The following is a 22,102-nucleotide window of genomic DNA, read 5'->3' as shown; positions in this document are numbered from 1 at the left end:
TGTAATTGACTGCAAAGGATTTTCAACCAAGAATTAAAAAGTGAAAGTTTGATTCATGATTATTATTCTGTCCCATTACTTTTGGTCCCTTAATAAGTGGGAGGCACATATGCAAACTGTTGTAATTCCTGCACCGTTCACCTGATTTGGATGTAAATACCCCCAAATTAAAGCTGACAGTCTGCAGTTATAGCACATCTTGTTCGTTTCATTTCAAATCCATTGTGGTGGTGTATAGAGCCAAAAATGTTAGAATTGTGTCAAAGTCCCAATATTTATGGACCTGACTGTATAGTGTTCTCATGAGTGCTGTTTATATAGTGACTATGTATAGCTGTCTCTGATGGTCACGCCCTCAACCTAAGACTGCATGAACCCCCAAGTACACGAGACAACCTTGCTGTAGAACAAGGCCTTGAAATTATAGACCTAAAAAGCCATACTTGATCATGACTAAGAAGTTCATATTAGAAGCAGAAATCCCCACTATGTTTTCCTGACAGCAGATAACTAGATAACTAGAAGACAATAAACACAAAACCAGTAAATATCTGTTTTGCTATATAAATTGACATTGACACAATGCATTCTTCAAGGAAACCACCAGAGGGCAGGCCATGTTCACATATTCAGGTTTATTTTACACAGAAGTCATTAAATATTGAGGTTTTCATTTAATTTCCTCTACCACCTCTTTTCTCATATTGATGTTTTTCCTCCTTTGATTTTTACCCCTTCTCCCACCATACCATAAATCAGGGATGGCCAACCTGCGGCTCTCCAGCTGTTGCAAAACTACAACTCCCAGCATGCCCAGTCTGCCTACAGCAGGGCATGGTGGGAGTTGTAGTTTTACAAAAGCCGGAGAACCGCAGGTTGGCCAGCCCTACCATAAATATACGACATTGCAAGCTGATGTCATAACAATTATAACAATTTTTGGGGTGCTTTTTATTTTTAACTAAAATGAAACATAACTTTATTTTTCCATCCACATAGACGTGTGAGGACTTTTTTTTTGTGTGGGGCAGGCTGCACTTTCTCACCATTGTTGTATACTATGTAGTGGGAAGCTGGAAAAAATTCCAAATGGGGTGAAATAAATAAAAAAATAGCTATTCCACCATAGTTAATTTTTACGGCGTTCACTATGTGGTAAAACTGACCTGTTACCTGTACCTTAATTTTCCAGTTAAGTACAATTACAGTGATATCACATTTAGGCCGAATGCACACGGCCGTTTTTCACAACCGTGAGCAGTCTGTGGAACAACGGGCGGGATTCCTGCTGAGAGCAGGAGCGCACTGCGTCATTGGTTGCTATGACGCAGTGCGCTTCCTGCTGCCGCCGCAATACAGTAATACACTGGTATAGATCATACGAGTGTATTACTGTATTGCGGCGGCATGAAGCGCACGGCATCATAGCAACCAATGACGCCGTGCGCTCTGCTCTCAGCAGGAATCCAGCCCGTGGTTCCACGGATTAGGTCCGGATGCGTTCAGGGTGCGTTTAGTGAAACTCGCACCATTTTGCAAGCAAGTTCAGTCAGTTTTGTCTGCGATTGCGTTCAGTTGTTCAGTTTTTTCCGCGAGGGTGCAATGCGTTTTGATGCGTTTCTCACACGCGCGATAAAAAACTGAAGGTTTACCAACATCTCTTAGCAACCATCAGTGAAAAATGCATTGCATAGCTTCTCACATCCTGCGCATGTCAGTGGACTTAGAATAGTTCTCAGCGCGCGCATTATCTGCGCATGCTCGAGAACTTCGATTTTCAGCTTCGGAATTCATTTCACTGCGCTTGCTTGCAGTCTTTACTTCTGAGCCCGATTTATTACCACTACACATGGGAGGAGCAATACGAACCTGACATCAATACGAGAGGAGGTAAAAAAAAATAGCCCACTCCCAGTAGGCCATAACGCGGGATGGGATAGGCCAATGAGATATGACGTAACAACAGGAAGAAAGAAAGGATCCTGCCACGCCCATCTTAGCACATACTGCCCAATTCCCTGAAGACGCCAGAGCAGCTAGCGAAACATGTCGGGGACAGTGCCTGAGGGATGATGTTTTAGGACAGGAGTGAAGCCCAGTATGTGTTATACTCTAAGTTCGGCCCCTTTCACACAGGCAAGTATTTTGTGCTGCATGAGGTGAACGCATTGCACCCGCACTGAATCCGGACCCATTTATTTCTATGGGGCTGTGCACATGAGCGGTGATTTTCATGCATCACTTGTACGTTGCGTGAAAATCGCAGCATGCTCTATTTTGGGCGTTTTTCGCATTACAATGTTTTGCACTCGCTGTGAAAAATTGTGCATTTTCCTGCAACGCACCCACATCTTATCCAGGAAAAAAACATGACGCCCGTGTGAAAGAGGCCTTATAGGCAGGGAATATAGTAAGTGAAGGAGTCTGGAGCCAGTGCACGGCTGCCAGCCTCTAACTACAATAAGATAGCATTAAAAAATCAGAAGTGGAAAAACATTCTAACAAAAAAGGCGACACGACTGAAATTTTTAACATTTAGTTTATTGGTCAATAGGAAGATTATAAAAAGTAACATTAAAAGTTAAGTTTTATGGGAACAAATAAGACATATGTCAAGATAAGGCCTCATGCACACGACCGTTTTTTTTTTAAGGTCCGCAAAAACGGGGTCCGTAGGTCCGTGATCTGTGACCGTTTTTTCGTCCGTGGGTCTTCCTTGATTTTTGGAGGATCCACGGACATGAAAAAAAGAGTCGTTTTGGTGTCCGCCTGGCCGTGCGGAGCCAAACGGATCCCTCCTGAATTACAATGCAAGTCAAATGGGACGGATCCGTTTGACGTTGACACAATATGGTGCAATTGCAAACGGATCCGTCCACCACTGACTTTCAATGTAGAGTTAGGAGTCCTTTTTATACCATCGGATCAGAGTTTTCTCCAATCCGATGGTATATTTTAACTTGAAGCGTCCCCATCACCATGGGAACGCCTCTATGTTAGAATATACCATCGGATTTGAGTTAGATCGTGAAACTCAGATCCGACAGTATATTCTAACACAGAGGCGTTCCCATGGTGATGGGGACGCTTCAGGATAGAATATACTAAAAGAACTGTGTACATGACTGCCCCCTGCTGCCTGGAAGGTGCTGCCAGGCAGCAGGGGGCAGACCCCCCCCTCCCCTGTATTTAACACATTGGTGGCCAGTGCGGCCGGCCCCCCCTCCCTCCCCTGTAGTTAACACATTGGTGGCCAGTGCGGCCGGCCCCCCTCCCTCCCCTGTAGTTAACACATTGGTGGCCAGTGCGGCTTGCCCCCCCTCCCTCCCCTGTAGTTAACACATTGGTGGCCAGTGCGGCCCCCCCCCCCCTCCCTCCCCTGTAGTACTGTAGATTCATTGGTGGCCAGTAGGCCCCCCCTCCCTCCCCTGTAGTACTGTAGATTCATTGGTGGCCAGTGGGCCCCCCCTCCCTCCCCCTCCCAATTAAAATCTCCCTCCCTATCATTGGTGGCAGCGGAGAGTACCGATCGGAGTCCCAGTTTAATCGCTGGGGCACCGATCGGTAACCATGGCAACCAGGACGCTACTGCAGTCCCGGTTGCCATGGTTACTTAGCAATTTATAGAAGCATCATACTTACCTGCGAGCTGCGATGTCTGTGCCCGGCCGGGAGCTCCTCCTACTGGTAAGTTACAGATCATTAAGCAATGCGCAGCACAGACCTGCCACTTACCAGTAAGAGGAGCTCCCGGCCGGACACAGACATCGCAGCTCGCAGGTAAGTATAATACTTCTACAAATTGCTAAGTAACCATGGCAACCGGGACTGCAGTAGCGTCCTGGTTGCCACGGTTACCGATCGGAGCCCCAGCGATTAAACTGGGACTCCGATCGGTACTCTCCGCTGCCACCAATGATAGGGGGGGGAGATTTTAATTAGGAGGGGGAGGGTGGGGGGGCCCACCGGCCATCAATGAATCTACAGTACTACAGGGGAGGGAGGGGGGGCCACTGGCCACCAATGAATCTACAGTACTACAGGGGAGGGGGGGCGGCCGCACTGGCCACCAATGTGTTAACTACAGGGGAGGGAGGGGGGGCCGGCCGCACTGGCCACCAATGTGTTAACTACAGGGGAGGGAGGGTGGGGGCGGCCGCACTGGCCACCAATGTGTTAACTACAGGGGAGGGAGGGGGGCCGCACTGGCCACCAATGTGTTAAATACAGGGGGGGGAGGGGGGGTCTCCCCCCTGCGGCCTGGCAGTACCTGCCAGGCAGCAGGGGGCAGTCATGTACACAGTTCTTTTAGTATATTCTAACCTGAAGCGTCCCCATCACCATGGGAACGCCTCTGTGTTAGAATATACTGTCGGATCTGAGTTTTCACAAAGTGAAAACTCAGCTCTGAAAAAGCTTTTATGCAGACGGATCTGCAGACGGATTTTCTGATATGAAAACGGCACAACGGCCACGGATGCACACAACGGTCGTGTGCATGAGGCCTAAGGCAAATAGTAGTCTGACTGACCAATTCTAAATAATGATCTAAGGTGACTTTACACATGTCTGGGTCAAATCTATATACTGTGCATATCTATATGTATCACGTATGTTACGCCAATGTATAATGTATATAAGACCTACACCTTCTCATTCAAAGAGTTTTCTTTATTTTCATGACTATGAAAATTGTAGATTCACACTGAAGGCATCAAAATTATGAATTAACACATGTGTAATTATATACATAACAACAAAGTGTGAAACAACTGAAAATATGTCATATTCTAGGTTCTTCAAAGTAGCCACCTTTTGCTTTGATTACTGCTTTGCACACTCTTGGCATTCTCTTGATGAGCTTCAAGAGGTAGTCACCTGAAATGGTTTTCACTTCACAGGTGTGCCCTGTCAGGTTTAATAAGTGGGATGTCTTGCCTTATAAATGGGGTTGGGACCATCAGTTGCGTTGGGGAGAAGTCAGGTGGATACACAGCTGATAGTCCTACTGAATAGACTGTTAGAATTTGTATTATGGCAAGAAAAATGCAGCTAAGTAAAGAAAAACGAGTGACCATCATTACTTTAAGAAATGAAGGTCATTCAGTCTGAAAAATTGGGAAAACTTTTAAAGTGTCCCCAAGTGCAGTCACAAAAACCATCAAGCGCTACAAAGAAACTGGCTCACATGCGGACCGCCCCAGGAAAGGAAGACCAAGAGTCACCTCTGCTGCGGAGGATAAGTTCATCCGAGTCACCAGCCTCAGAAATCGCAGGTTAAAGGGAACCTGTCACCCAAAAATCGCCTATTAAGCTGTTTACAGTACCTTATAGTGCTGTATAGTCGTTTCCTGATGCACTTTTTGTTAGTTTTGCAGCATGTATGCTCAGTCAGAAATCGATGTTATATTCAGCTGCTGCCCCGTGCTTCAAGTCAGGCTTGAAGTCACGGGGGCAGTGGCCTCGGCGTCTTACATGGCCCTCTCCCCGCCCCCTGCCTCTGTGACTGACAGCCGAAATCCGATTCCGGGACCGCGCTCAACGGCCGCATGCGCAGTAAAGGGCGGCAGGAGCGCGGTCCCGGCTGCCGCGCGTACTACGCGCCGTCTTACTTTCGCCGCACTGCGCATGCGCCCGACATCCTGTATCAAACGCCCCCGCGCCCAGATGCCGGGCGCGGGCGCGTTTGATACAGGATGTCGGGCGCATGCGCAGTGCGGCGAAAGTAAGACGGCGCGTAGTACGCGCGGCAGCCGGGACCGCGCTCCTGCCGCCCTTTACTGCGCATGCGGCCGTTGAGCGCGGTCCCGGAATCGGATTTCGGCTGTCAGTCACAGAGGCAGGGGGCGGGGAGAGGGCCATGTAAGACGCCGAGGCCGCTGCCCCCGTGACTTCAAGCCTGACTTGAAGCACGGGGCAGCAGCTGAATATAACATCGATTTCTGACTGAGCATACATGCTGCAAAACTAACAAAAAGTGCATCAGGAAACGACTATACAGCACTATAAGGTACTGTAAACAGCTTAATAGGCGATTTTTGGGTGACAGGTTCCCTTTAACAGCAGCTCAGATTAGAGACCAGGTCAATGCCACACAGAGTTCTAGCAGCAGACACATCTCTAGAACAACTGTTAAGAGGAGACTGTGTGAATCAGGTCTTCATGGTAGAATATCTGCTAGGAAACCACTGCTAAGGACAGGCAACAAGCAGAAGAGACTTGTTTGGGCTAAAGAACACAAGGAATGGACATTAGACCAGTGGAAATCTGTGCTTTGGTCTGATGAGTCCAAATTTGAGATCTTTGGTACCAACCACCGTGTTTTTGTGCGATGCAGAAAAGGTGAACGGATGGACTCTACATGCCTGGTTCCCACCGTGAAGCATAGAAAAGGAGGTGTGATGGTGTGGGGGTGCTTAGCTGGTGACACTGTTGGGGATTTATTCATGCAGCGGCATGCTATTCCATCTGGTTTGCGTTTAGTTGGACCATCATTTATTTTTCAACAGGACAATGACCCCAAACACACCTCCAGGCTCTGTAAGGGCTATTTGACCATGAAGGAGAGTGATGGGGTGCTGTGCCAGATGACCTAGCCTCCACAGTCACCAGACCTGAACCCAATCGAGATGGTTTGGGGTGAGCTGGACCGCAGAGTAAAGGCAAAAGGGCCAACAAGTGCTAAGCATCTCTGGGAACTCCTTCAAGACTGTTGGAAGACCATTTCAGGTGACTACCTCTTGATTATATCACTGTAGTACGGAACACTATGAAAAATAGATAAAACTAATACTTTATTATTTCAAAAAAAGGGAAGGGGAAGGGGAAACCTACAAACCGCAGTGGGTTGTACGGCTCAGGTGTGGATAGGGTCACTAGAAAGTCCACTACTGGTGCGTTACTAAAGGCTGCACCACCAGGCCAGCCGGCCGTGATGAACTAATACAGCCAAAAGTGTGCACCGTGGTACGGACAAGGTGCTCTGCTCAAAAGAACCAGATTGGTGTGCCCTGGACTAAATTTAACAAGCTAACAAAATGATAAACATCTACCCATAGGGTCCGACCTCCATGAGAACCATGGAGCACGAATCAAGGGACACTAAACTTAGTTGGGTAGAGCAAAAGAAAAGCTTGATCGCAGCTGCTTGCATACTACAGAGGGCTGGGGTACCACAGACCTCAACTGCAGTGTGAGTGCAATACAAGTCACATGCAAAAAGCATAAGTTTACCCCCACTCATCGCTCGACGCGTTTCGCCATGTGTGGCTTGTCAGGAGCATAAAATGTGGGTTAGATACAAACAGCAAAATAAGCTGCTAACCTCCGTTACAGAGGCTGCAGCTGTCAGCACTGAGCGGCCGTGCGCGGCCGCCAGGCCGTGCGCTATATAAGGAGAGAACTCCTCCCCTCTTCTGAGTCAAGCCTCTGGGGCGGCCAATGGGGAGACAGGAGGCGCGGCACCGCCGCATCAACCGTCCCGCCCTATCTCTCCGCCCCCTCTGTGAGACGATCTCAGACGAATGTCAAAACATTCGTATCCTGAATATAGAAGTGACCAAACGGCGGCTATACATCAATGCGGCAGTATGGTATTGCAGGAACCGGGATAATGGTTTCATGATGGTACATGGTCAAGAACATTAAGAATACACAACTACTGCAGTAGCAAATTACGGCTGTTAACAAATTCTCCAACAGCTCTGACTTCACTCGTAAGGAAGGTTTTCTGCAGCAGACGGTGGAACGGTTTACAGCTCAGTTAAAAGAGCGCAAACACTCTAAATTTTTGAGGGATAAAGCAGATTTCAAAGAAGGGCGCATCCTTGAGTTTGCGACCAAAACCGCTAGGACCCTCGAGGTTGAGACAGAACCCTAATCATCAGAGGATGAAACTGAGACAGAGGGCACCCCCTACCCGAATAGCCAATACCCCATATTTCAGCCTTCCAACAGAGGACCTAGAGGTAGAGGCAGAAGGGGTAGGAGCCCCCGGTCACGGCGTTTTTTTTAGGGAACCAAACCACGAGATCATACAGCCTGAGAAACAGAAAAAAACAATAGCATATCATCAAAGGATGGGTGCAACTGGTTTTCAACCTGTGGATACCACAGCTAAGGGCGAGTCAATGGACAAGTTGCAAATTATTAATTTATCTGACAGAAGTAGAGTTGGAACTACTTAGTAAGGGCCTATCATTTGTTCCCACCTGTTCTTTTAGCTCCTTCGAGTGGGTAAAGGATCTGACCCTTTTCATAAGGAGACTAAAATGGAAAAAGTTCTTTGCAACGCATAATCAACAACAATGCAATGAACTTGGAATTGAAATCCAGGACTTGCCGGACATACAACTGTTGGCAGATCTCATGGAGGAAGGGGAAAGGGATCTTGGAGAGGGTCCATTTACGGACCTTAAATTGTCCTCCACTAAAAACCCACCCCTGAGTGATGGCACACCCCCTGACATTTTCTTAAATGTCGTAACTGATCAACTAAGAATGCTTGATATAATCAGAGGGACTGAATCAAATCTCCATAAGAGAGAAATTGACGCATTACTCTCTCTGGAACGCGACACCTCCCTTGTCATTAAACCATCTGACAAGGGAGGTAACATTGTCGTAATGAATTACGAACAGTATAGGGCCATGTGCCTCAGCATTCTTAGTGATAATTCATGTTATCGTGTGCTAGAGACTAATCCAATCGAAATATTTAGGAAAAAATTGAAGAATCTTTTGGACATAGCACGTGATCATGGCTTGATCAGTCGGACAGAATTTAATTTTTTTGTTCCCCAAACATCCCCAGATCCCGTGTTTTTCCGGGTTGCCCAAAGTACACAAGGGCCTTTCACCACTCAAGGGACGTCCCATCGTCTCTGGGACTGGGAGCTTGACACATCCGATCAGTACATACATGATAGGATATTGCGACCGTTCGCGGTGGCCCTATCCTAGTATGTACGTGATTCCATGGATGTGATCAAGAAATTGGAGGGGATTCATATTGGTGAGAATGTTATGCTTGCCAGCTTGGATGTGGAAGCCCTTTACAGCTCCATACCTCACGACAAGGGGTGTGGAGTTGTGGCCTCATTTTTAAACCAACGTGGCATCCATTTTTGGCAGCATAACGAATTTGTTCTTGAACTGATGAAATTTATTCTTGAGCACAACTTTTTTATTTTTGATCACCGTATGTACCACCAGCTCAGGGGAGTGGCGATGGGGAGCCCGTGTGCCCTCACTTTCGCTAACCTCTACCTGGGCTGGTGGGAACGGGAAGTTGTATTTGCCGACAACAACCAGAGATGGGCTGACCACATCAATTTGTGGTTACGTTACATCGATGATATGCTGATTTTGTGGTCAGGAAGTGTAGATGATTTCAACAGCTTTGTCACAGACCTGAATAACAACACGATGGGATTGTTTTTTACATCTAAGATCAAGGAATCACAAATCACGTTCCTTGATCTGACCATCTTCAGGGACAGGGATGGCAATATTGGCACACGGCAATTTCGTAAGAAGACCGCCACGAATAGTCTCCTTAGGTGGGACAGTTGCCACCCGTTGCCCCTAAAGAGGGGAATTCCTAAAGGACAATACCTTAGGGTAAGGCGCAATTGTTCTAGCATGTCTGATTTTAGAACTGCGTCCAATGACTTACAGACTAGATTTAAAAGCAGGGGGTACCCGCAGCATGTGTTAGCCAAGGCTTACCAACATTCTTTGGCCCTGAATCGGGACACCTTGCTCACACCTAAATCAGGACCATCTGAGCCAGAACAATTGCGCATTGTGGCCACTTACGATAAGGCACATAATACGTTAAGAGAGTTACTCACGACCTACTGGGGGATTCTAAAATCTGACCCCGACATTGGGCATATGGTAGGAGATACACCTCTTATAACGTATAGACGTGGACGTAATTTGAGAGATCGTCTGGTCCACAGCTTCTTTCAGGCCCCTACCACAACCACTTGGTTGAGTACCAACCTCAAAGGGACCTTCCGTTGTGGAGGATGTGTGGCATGTCCGGCTATTCAGTTAGGTGCTGTATTTACCTGCAGCGTCACTGAGCGGATATTCACCATTAGGTCCTTTGTCAACTGCAAGACGAGAAGGTTGGTACATTTGGCCACATGTATTTGTGGAAAACAGTATGTGGGCAAAACCTTTAGGGAATTCCGCAGAAGAATCGCAGAACATCTCAACGACATCCGCAAAGGTGCTGATACCCCTATTGCGAGACACATATCCACCTTACATGGTGGTAATGCGGATGTGATTAAATTTCAGGCTGTCGAGGTGGTGAGATGATCCCCAAGAGGAGGCGACTTTGATAAGCGACTATTGCAAAAGGAGACACAGTGGATCTATCGCCTGCATGCACTCCAACCACAGGGACTAAATGAATACAACTCCTTTGTCTGTTTTCTTTGAGTCCCTGTATATGTGGTTTCCTTTAGATTATTATATGGATTGTAACGGGTGTAATATGAATTAAGGTATGATCTCGCTTGATCTACTGTAGTTGCTACCTTAAACTGGACAAGTGATCCTCTGTAGCCAATAAGGGTTTCTTGCAATCATTCGCGAAGTCGCTACAAGCATCACCTCAATTGTGACATGTTGCAGGACTCTTTTTGTTCCTGCCGTTTTGACTCATTCTGTATCCAATATCGTAATCAATACACTTGACCATGTACAATCATGAAACCATTATCCCGGTTCCTGTAATACCATACTGCCGCATTGATGTATAGCCACCGTTTGGTCACTTCTATATTCAGGATACGAATGTTTTGACATTCGTCTGAGATCGTCTCACAGAGGGGGCGGAGAGATGGGGCGGGACGGCTGATGTGGCGGTGCCGCGCCTCCTGTCTCCCCATTGGCCGCCCCAGAGGCTTGACTCAGAAGAGGGGAGGAGTTCTCTCCTTATATAGCGCGCGTCCTGGCGGCCGCGCACGGCCACTCAGTGCTGACAGCTGCAGCCTCTGTAACGGAGGTTAGCAGCTTATTTTGCTGTTTGTCTCTAACCCACATTTTATGCTCCTGACGAGCCACACATGGAGAAACGTGTCGAGCGATGAGTGGGGGCAAACTTATGCTTTTTGCATGTGACTTGTATTGCGCTCACACTGCAGTTGAGGTCTGTGGTACCCCAGCCCTCTGTAGTATGTAAGCAGCTGCGATCAAGCTTTTATTTTGCTCTACCCAGCTAAGTTTAGTGTCCCTTGATTCGTGCTCGTAGGGCCGGCACTCAGACATCTGGTTCACAACTGAACATATGGTTCTCATGGAGGTCGGACCCTATGGGTAGATGTTTATCAATGGATTAGCTTGTTAAATTTAGTCCAGGGCACACCAAGCTGGTTCTTTTGAGCAGAGCACCTTGTCCGTACCACGGTGCACACTTTTGGCTGTATTAGTTCATCACTGCCGGCTGGCCTGGTGGTGCAGCCTTTAGTAACGCACCAGTAGTGGACTTTCTAGTGATCCTATCCACACCTGAGCGATACCGCCCACTGCGGTTTTCATGTGCCATCTTGATCTGCCTTCAGACACTGTGGTTAGGTGGTCATCTAGAATTTTATATATAGGTTGTAGGTTTCCCCTTCCCCTTTTTTGAAATAATAAAGTATTAGTTTTATCTAATTTTCATAGCGTTCCGTACTACAGTGATATAATTTTGATGGTGAAACGTATACCTAACACCAGAAACTCGTCAGTGAATTGACTACCTCTTGAAGCTCATCAAGAGAATGCCAAGAGTGTGCAAAGCAGTAATCAAAGCAAAAGGTGGCTACTTTGAAGAACCTAGAATATGACATATTTTCAGTTGTTTCACACTTTTTTGTTATGTATATAATTCCATATGTGTTAATTCATAGTTTTGATGTCTTCAGTGTGAATCTACAATTTTCATAGTCATGAAAATAAAGAAAACTCTTTGAATGAGAAGGTGTGTCCAAACTTTTGGTCTGTAATGTATATGTATCATGTGTTTTAAGTCTACGGGGGAGATCAAACTGGTGTAAAGTAGAACTGGCTTAGTTTCCCATAGCAACTAATCAGATTCCACCTTTCATTTTTGACAGCTCCTTTGGAAAATGAAAGGTGGAATCCGATTGGTTGCTATGGGAAACTAAGCCAGTTCTACTTTACACCAGATTGTTAAATCTCGACCTATATGTATCATGAATATTACATGTATTATACACTCACCTAAAGAATTATTAGGAACACCATACTAATACGGTGTTGGACCCCCTTTTGCCTTCAGAACTGCCTTAATTCTGCGTGTCATTGATTCAACAAGGTGTTGATAGCATTCTTTAGAAATGTTGGCCCATATTGATAGGATAGCATCTTGCAGTTGATGGAGATTTGAGGGATGCACATCCACGGCATGAAGCTCCCGTTCCACCACATCCCAAAGATGCTCTATTGGGTTGAGATCTGGTGACTGTGGGGGCCATTTTAGTACAGTGAACTCATTGTCATGTTCAAGAAACCAATTTGAAATGATTCGAGCTTTGTGACATGGTGCATTATCCTGCTGGAAGTAGCCATCAGAGGATGGGTACATGGTGGTCATGAAGGGATGGACATGGTCAGAAACAATGCTCAGGTAGCCCGTGGCATTTAAACGTTGGCCAATTGGCACTAAGGGGCCTAAAGTGTGCCCAGAAAATATCCCCCACACCATTACACCACCAGCAGCCTGCACAGTGGTAACAAGGCATGATGGATACATGTTCTCATTCTGTTTACGCCAAATTTGGACTCTACCATTTGAATGTCTCAACAGAAATCGAGACTCATCAGACCAGGCAACATTTTTCCAGTCTTCAACAGTCCAATTTTGGTGAGCTTGTGCAAATTGTAGCCTCTTTTTCCTATTTGTAGTGGAGATGAGTGGTACCCGGTGGGGTCTTCTGCTGTTGTAGCCCACCTTTCTTTCCCATTCTGACATTCGGATTGGAGTTCAGGAGATTGTCTTGACCAGGACCACAACCCTACATGCATTGAAGCAACTGCCATGTGATTGGTTGACTAGATAATCACATTAATTAGAAATAGAACAGGTGTTCCTAATAATTCTGTGAGTGTATATCATCCATGCAATGTACATCTGTATGTAATGCATTATACATGTACAGGTAAAACTCGAAAAAATTAGAATGCCGTGCAAAGTTCATTTATTTCAGTAACATAAAAGGTGAAACTAACATATGAGATAGACTCGTTACATGCAAAGCGAGATATTTCAAGCCTTTATTTGTTATAATTTGGATAATTATGGCTTACAGCCTATGAAACCGCAAAGTCACAATTTTGAGGTACCCTTTGCTCAGGGGGTATGGATTAATTACCCGACTAGAGGGTGACACTTTGAGCCTAGAATATTAACCCTTTTCACAATATTCTAATTTTAAGCTGCATTAATGCAATTCCTTTTAAGTTGCATTACTGAAATAAATGGACTTTTGGACGATATTCTAATTTTTCGAGTTTCACCTATATATACATCTTGAATGCAATATCTGTTTGTATGTAATGTTTAAATACATGTATGTAATGTCCATGTATGACATGTCTATGCGTACCATGTATGACATGTCTATGCGTACCATGTATGACATGTCTATGCGTACCATGTATGACATGTCTATGCGTACCATGTATGACATGTCTATGCGTACCATGTATGACATGTCTATGCGTACCATGTATGACATGTCTATGCGTACCATGTATGTACCTGGTTTCTATATACATGTATCTTAAAGCCCCCTTGCATATTATTTCAGTATTTGATGCAATTGGGATTTTAGACATTTTTATATTCATATAGTTTTTGCGCTATTGTGTAAAAAAAACTAATGAAGTATATAAATATACAGGAAAAGTGGATCTTTCATATAGTAAGCTATAAGTGTCCCTCTTTGACCGTCGAAAAAGTTGTATGCAGTGTATCATGTATGAATGCCTGTACACATAATACCTATCTGTATGTAATGCATCATGTATGCATTTCTGTACATGTAGTGTATCATGTATGAATGTCTGTACATGTAGTAGCTATCTATATGCAGTGTATCATGTATGAATGCCTGTACATGTAGTATCTATCTGTATGTAGTGTATCATGTATGAATGTCTGTACATGTAGTAGCTATCTGTATGTACTGTATCATGTATGAATGCCTGTACCTTTACCTATCTGTATGCAGTGTATCATGTATGACTGTCTGTACATGTAGTAGCTATCTGTATGTACTGTATCATGTATGAATGCCTGTACCTTTACCTATCTGTATGCAGTGTATCATGTATGACTGTCTGTACATGTAGTAGCTATCTGTATGTACTGTATCATGTATGAATGCCTGTACCTTTACCTATCTGTATGCAGTGTATCATGTATGACTGTCTGTACATGTAGTAGCTATCTGTATGTAGTGTATCATGTATGAATGCCTGTACCTTCACCTATCTATATGTAGTGTATCATGTATGACTGTCTGTACCTTCACCTATCTGTATGTAGTGTATCATGTATGAATTCCTGTACATGTAGTAGCTATCTGTATGCAGTGTATCATGTATGACTGTACATGTAGTCTCTATCTGTATGCAGTGTATCATGTATGACTGTACATGTAGTCTCTATCTGTATGTAGTGTATCATGTATGACTGTCTGTACATGTAGTAGCTATCTGTATGCAGTGTATCATGTATGACTGTACATGTAGTCTCTATCTGTATGCAGTGTATCATGTATGACTGTACATGTAGTCTCTATCTGTATGCAGTGTATCATGTATGAATTCCTGTACATGTAGTAGCTATCTGTATGCAGTGTATCATGTATGACTGTACATGTAGTCTCTATCTGTATGCAGTGTATCATGTATGACTGTACATGTAGTCTCTATCTGTATGCAGTGTATCATGTATGACTGTACATGTAGTCTCTATCTGTATGCAGTGTATCATGTATGACTGTACATGTAGTCTCTATCTGTATGCAGTGTATCATGTATGACTGTACATGTAGTCTCTATCTGTATGCAGTGTATCATGTATGACTGTCTGTACATGTAGTACCTATCTGTATGCAGTGTATCATGTATGACTGTACATGTAGTCTCTATCTGTATGCAGTGTATCATGTATGACTGTCTGTACATGTAGTACCTATCTGTATGCAGTGTATCATGTATGACTGTACATGTAGTCTCTATCTGTATGCAGTGTATCATGTATGACTGTACATGTAGTCTCTATCTGTATGCAGTGTATCATGTATGACTGTACATGTAGTCTCTATCTGTATGCAGTGTATCATGTATGACTGTACATGTAGTCTCTATCTGTATGCAGTGTATCATGTATGACTGTACATGTAGTCTCTATCTGTATGCAGTGTATCATGTATGACTGTACATGTAGTCTCTATCTGTATGCAGTGTATCATGTATGACTGTCTGTACATGTAGTACCTATCTGTATGCAGTGTATCATGTATGACTGTACATGTAGTCTCTATCTGTATGCAGTGTATCATGTATGACTGCCTGTACATGTAGTACCTATCTGTATGCAGTGTATCATGTATGACTGTACATGTAGTCTCTATCTGTATGCAGTGTATCATGTATGACTGCCTGTACATGTAGTAGCTATCTGTATGCAGTGTGTGGTGCGGGCTCCCGGGCTGCCTGTGATGACGGCCGGACCGGCCACGAATGGCTCTTGTCCGCTGCATGTCGTCACTAGGACGCGTCCACATCTCTTCCTAGACAGGTCGAGAGGAGGCTCCTGAGACTCTTCCTCCTTGGAGTGTGCCGCCTGGTCCTGGTCCTCAGCCCCCGGAGAAGATGCAGCAGTCCCAGGCCTTCAGCTACCCGGAAGTCGCCCGAGACAAGAGCGCAGTGAGTGCGGGTGCACAGCACCCATTACCGGCGGGAAGCGCTTTGTCAGGAGCCTGCTTCCTCACACTGTAGCCGCCACTACCGGAAGCCATGATGCCGGTGTGCATAAAGCCTCGGCTGTCAGTCCATAGACTATGCTGTAATGATGCCATCAGCACCGGTGTACGTGGTACAGACCCCCGAGTGCCCCCCTTTGCTCATTAATGACCTCTTTTCGACGTGAAGTATAGATCTGCATTATTAAATGTACACTATTGATCCAGGAAGCATGTGTCTGGTTCCTCTGTGTATATTAGGCCGCCTTGTATATTGCTTCATTATCATGCACTTTGGATTTTAGAAATGTCTGTAGTCAGTTATTTTTTACTGTGTTAGAAAACATCGGTGTCCCTCTCTGACCATCCGAAAAGTTAGGAGGTATGGGCATAACTACGGCGAAGGGGGCCCCGGGAGGGCATAACTACGGCGAAGGGTGCCCCGGGTGGGCATAACTACGGCGAAGGGGGCCTCGGGAGGGCATAACTACGGCGAAGGGGGCCCCGGGAGGGCATAACTACGGCGAAGGGGGGCCCAGGGAGGGCAGAGCTACGGCGAAGGGGGGCCCAGCGGGGGCAGAGCTACGGCGAAGGGGGGCCCAGCGGGGGCAGAGCTACGGCGAAGGGGGGCCCAGCGGGGGCAGAGCTACGGCGAAGGGGGGCCCAGCGGGGGCAGAGCTACGGCGAAGGGGGGCCCAGCGGGGGCAGCGCTACGGCGAAGGGGGGCCCAGCGGGGGCAGCGCTACGGCGAAGGGGGGCCCAGCGGGGGCAGCGCTACGGCGAAGGGGGGCCCAGCGGGGGCAGCGCTACGGCGAAGGGGGGCCCAGCGGGGGCAGCGCTACGGCGAAGGGGGGCCCAGCGGGGGCAGCGCTATGGCAAAGGGGGAAATATTACTATGTTGGGGCATTAAAGGGGTTATCCAAGATCTATAATGCCCCTCACAGAGCTGGTACTTACCTCGCTCCCCGGTACCTGTGCCGCTTCTGTGCCCAACACTCGGACTACAACAATGCCGACATTAAAGTCAGTTACATAGGAATTACATTCAACCATTGCCAGCTTTCCAACCATGGAAGAGTTTTTGCAATAGTGAAAAGGTTGATGCTACTTTATTTTTCTGTATGGAACAAGGGAAGGCTCCTGACTTTGATGCAACCCGCGTGCTCCTTGAAGACGTCCTACAGCCTGAGTTTGGATTGTTACATATATTATAGTGCGTGTACTTGTTTGCTGCTCAGCTACACTGCCAGATGTGAAGCTTGTACTAAAATCCTCCTTGTGTGTCCTGCAGGTAGACGACTACCATGGGGTGAAGGTGGCTGATCCGTACAGGTGGCTGGAAGATCCAGACAGTGAGCAGACCAAGGTATTTCCTGTACCTGACACCCCGATGTACCATATAAAATGGATTTAGGTTTTGTTCAGCTTCTCTCGGGGTCACTTACCTCGCGCTTCCTTCTCTTCAGACAGCTGAGACCCCTGCCAATCTGATATTGATGACCTATCCAGGGTGGACAACCCCTTTAAGGCCCCTTTACACTGCTTGATGGAGCAGACGATTGGAGGCAAACTGATGCGTTCTGAGCGGATCCTTTTCCATTCAGAATGCATTAGAATGCAAACTGATCCGTTGTGGACCGCTTGTGGTGGCCCTGAACAGATCTCACAAACGGAAAGCCAAAACACGAACGATATGGAATGTCTCAGGGTGCGTTCAGTGAAAGTCGCACCATTTTGCAAGCAAGTTCAGTCAGTTTTGTCTGCGATTGCGTTCAGTTTTTTTCCACGTGGGTGCAATGCGTTTTGATGTGTTTTTCACGCACGTGATAAAAAACGGAAGGTTTACAAACAACATCTCTTAGCAACAATCGGTGAAAAATGCATTGTGCCCGCACTTGCCTTCGGATGCAATGCGTTTTTCACTGAAGCCCCATTCACTTCTATGGGGCCAGGACTGCGTGAAAAACGCAGAATATAGAACATGCTGCATTTCTCACGTTGAACTGAACCCTTCCTAAGCCAGTTTTCGTTTACACCAGTTTGATAAATCTCCCCTAATGATTATAGATGTAGGCTGACAGACTAGAACAAGCGTTTATACAAATGCTCACCCCTGATTATTGGTCCGTGTAAAAGGACCTCGAATGCGCCAGAGATCAAGCATGAATTGGCTGGCAGCACATCTCCACCAATTTTCTGGCTGCTAATTCTAATCTAAAGGAAGTCAGCTAAGAGTTGGCATACAATGAGAAAAGAGGGGAAAGTCATAAAAAGATGCGCCAGATCTATTACTCAGCTTGCACCTCTGTGATAAATTTGGTAGCTTTTGTGACCACCTGCTCTAATGGTCCCTTTACACGGGTCGATGATCTAGCAGATTGTCAGGAAGAAAGCGTTCCTTCCTGACAACTACTGCTCACTGGTGGAGGAGACCCATGCATTTACATCCAGCTCCTCCAGAGAAGGGAGAGGAGCCATCACTAATGCCATCGCTCTAACCCATACTGTCTTGTTGTTTGCCGGCAGCACATCGTGTTTATACAGCACCATCTGCCACTGGAAACATCGTTAAATAGTTAATACGGTTGAAAAAAGACATACGTTCATCAAGTTCAACCAAGGGATAGGTGGGGACGCGAATCCCAAAAGGAATTGAGACTCAGATTTCTACACGTTTTCATAAGCATTAATTTTTTTTTTACTTTTAAGAATTCGTCTAAACCAGGCATTCTCAACCTGCGGCCCTCCAGCTGTTGTAAAGCTACAACTCCCACAATGCCCTGCTGTAGGCTATATAATCCTACAATGTTGTTAGAGAACAAACAACAAAAGAATGCCCCAAATATTCCAAAAATATCATTTATTTATTTGTAATAAACATATCATGATTTATAAAATACTAGAAATAACAAAAAAATGAAGAACCAGCAGAAAAACAGACAGGGCTCAACTCGAAATACAGTTAAGGAAAAATAAAACAGACGCTAGAATCTAGCAATAGAGGGAGAGGTTAAACCCTCAAAAGATAATAATGCACAGAACCTTATAATAAAGGTGCACAACAAATAACTACTGATAGAAATCAAAGCATACCACAAGACATGATGGGGGGGGGGGGGTGAAAACAGCAGGCACAGGTCAGGATAGGAACCTCGATGCGCGTTTCGCCTCAGCTTCGTCAGGAGGTGAATGAAAATGTAGCCATATCGTCCTATTTATATCTCCCATAGATCCCAAACACATGTGGTGTCAATAGAAAATCACAGCAGCTGGTGCCTAATTTCGAGCGCTCCATACCTGCTGATGCACGCTGAGTCCACAATGACGACGACGCGCTCCTCAGGAGGAGGGGTGGAACGCACGCTATGCGTTCCAGCCCGCCTCCCAAGGAGACGTAGCAACCTCTCCCTCTATTGCTAGATTCTAGCGTCTGTTTTATTTTTCCTTAACTGTATTTTGAGTTGAGCCTTGTCTGGTGGTTATGTACCAGGGCGATGACCATATGTTTTTTTACTCAGCAGTAGCAGCATCATTAGTGCTACTTCATGTGGAATCACCTTGACATGTCTTCCATCTTTTTGTGGGTAACAGCGGCATAGGCCAGTGGATTGCGGCATCCGTTTTTCTGCTGGTTCTTCATTTTTTGTTATTTCTAGTATTTCATAAATCATGATATGTTTATTACAATTAAATGGTTTCTAATCCCTTGCCCTGACTTATAGTTTGTACACTGAGGCGTTCTTTTTGGTTCTATATTGATAGCTGTAGGCTGTTGAGGCCTGGTCTAAACCCTTTTTGAAACTGTCCACTGTTCCTGCTGTGACCACGTCCTGAGGAAGTCTATTTCCTCTCCAATCGGAGGCAGTGCCCCCTTGTCTTTTGAGGGCATTTTACATGGAACAGTTTTTTCCCCGTATTCTTTGTATTGCCCATTTATATATTTGTATAGGTTAATCATGTCTCTCCTTAGATGTCTCTTCTCGAAATAATTTCAATTCTTTCAATTTTTCTTAATAACTAAGACCCTCCATGCCCCTTATCAGTTTAGTCGCTCTCCTCTGTACTTTTTCCAGCTGTAGTTCGTCCTTTCTACGGACTGGTGCCCAGAACTGAACTGCATATTCCAGATGAGGCCGCACCAACGCTTTGTAAAGTGGTAGTATTACATCCCTGCCCAAACGATGATCGTTTGTGCTGCACAAAAGATACAATTACCCGATGAACACGCGTTTTGCTTGTTCATCAGGTAATGAGCGGTGCATTTACACCACCAGATCACTAGTAATGCTGGTTAGCGATGATCTTTTCAAATGTCAGCCCATGTAAATGGCCCATTAGTTTACAATGTCTGTTAGACAGCATTCGTAAACGTGGGTCTAAGTGTTCAATTTCCCTGCAGCAATACCACTTGAGAAGCTATGGATAATAGTCGAATTAGTAGGATGTTTAGCAAGTCCGGTCTTCCAGAAATATTTCTCTGTAGCTGCTCTCCACTTTGGGCAACAGATTAGGATCCTGAATCAGAAGATTCATACTTACCTGCTCCACACTGCTCCAGAGGTCCGCCCTACCCCCGCATCAGTCCAGCCATTGACTGACGTCAGCGGAGACGCCCTGCTTGTGGCCACATCACTGCTGAAGCCACAGCATGGAGCAGATAAGTATGAATCGTCAGTTTCAGAGGCCATGCTGCAGGAACGTCTTAAAACATAATTTTGTACCAGAAAATCCCATACCTTAAATAATAATAATAATAATAAGTACTTTTATAAATACTTTATTAGAGAACATGAATGAATATGGCAAGGGCTACATGGCCCCAGCAGGGTTCGAATTCTTGCAACTGTTGGGCCATGGCAACTTGCAGTTCACAGTACGACCCCATTCACTTTCAGAAATTGCAATGTAACATTGAACTGCAGCCATCTTTGGCCGCACATTTCATCTTTAATCGCATATTGCTTGTAGCCCAAGCCTTAATCACACAGTTTCTTGGAATTGTTGGAATGCTGGAAATTTGTTTGTTTCTTCATGCATGGGTTAAAGAGGTTATCCAACTTAAAACTTTTGTAAGACGCTTTCAGAGTGGCTGGACCCGCAGTGGGGTTCATACTGGATTCCAGCTCCATGGCCACCTCCACATTTCACCGGTCTCTGGGAATCAACATCCTGTTGAAGGGGCCTTACATGTCCACTGTAGCCAATCGCTGGACACTGAGGTGACGTGTCATACACGCGGTATGTCACTGGGTCACTGCTGCTGCCAGTGATTTGTTGCAGCATGCAGTCCATCAATAGTATGTTCATTCTCAAAGATCCGAAACCCATGGAGGTGGCCATTGAGTGATGGAGCTGGAACCCAGTAGCGGGGACCGGGCCAATCTGAAGGGGTCTGATAACGTTTTTAAAGTTGGATAACTGCTTTAAGTGGCAGATTTATTGCAGACATTTTTGCAACTTTATATGATTGAGGTTTGGAACAATCCAGTGCACGTGGCTGAAACAAGCTATCCACATATCAATCACATATTTAATACATTTCTGGTAGTTGAAGTTAGACTACGAGGACCCTCCACTGATTCCAAGAAGGGTCCTTTAGCCTCACCAGTCTGATATTAAGGTGGAAAACAATTTGTCTCTCAAATCTTACCTTGCGCCTGTCTCTAATATTTCAAACGTTTTCTAAACTCTAGTTACTCTGTAAATCTTTTTCCTGTATATAATACTGTATGCGAAGTCACTGGGTGTCGGGTATTGTGTGACGGTATTTTTTTATTTTATTTTTTTCAGGCCTTTGTTGAGGCGCAGAACAAACTTACTATGCCATTTCTTGAACAATGCCCTGTCAGACGGCTATTTAAAGAACGGATGACGGAGCTGTACGACTATCCCAAATATAGCTGCCATTTCAAGAAAGGGAAGAGGTAATTAAATGACCACATAGATGTATGCAAACTGCTTATTTTTATTTTTTACCTATTCATTTTAGAATTATTTTATTTAGCTGAGGGATCTTCTACTGAGTAAAAACATACATGAGATTGATTTGGCAGATGAAGTCATTTTGTTGGATATGTTTCAAAATATGAAAGGTAACCTGTCACGTG

At 45.4% G+C, this 22,102-nt stretch overlaps 1 protein-coding gene across 1 annotated transcript in view; it reads left to right on the top strand.

The window, feature by feature from the left end:
• Window positions 1-15,804: 15,804 nt before the first annotated feature.
• Window positions 15,805-22,102, top strand: part of LOC122934089 (prolyl endopeptidase) — a 138,530-nt gene continuing 132,232 nt past the window's right edge. Inside the window, exons 1-3 of the mRNA XM_044289264.1 lie at window positions 15,805-15,960; window positions 17,287-17,361; window positions 21,786-21,919. Coding sequence (XP_044145199.1) covers window positions 15,907-15,960; window positions 17,287-17,361; window positions 21,786-21,919 — 263 coding nt within the window. The 5' untranslated portion in view covers window positions 15,805-15,906. The remainder of the gene's footprint in view (window positions 15,961-17,286; window positions 17,362-21,785; window positions 21,920-22,102) is intronic.

Source organism: Bufo gargarizans, chromosome 4 (assembly GCF_014858855.1).
Source record: "Bufo gargarizans isolate SCDJY-AF-19 chromosome 4, ASM1485885v1, whole genome shotgun sequence".
Classification (NCBI taxonomy): Eukaryota; Metazoa; Chordata; class Amphibia; order Anura; family Bufonidae; genus Bufo; species Bufo gargarizans.
Note: the sequence above shows the minus strand (reverse complement) of the source record. Positions and strands in the feature narration are given on the sequence as shown.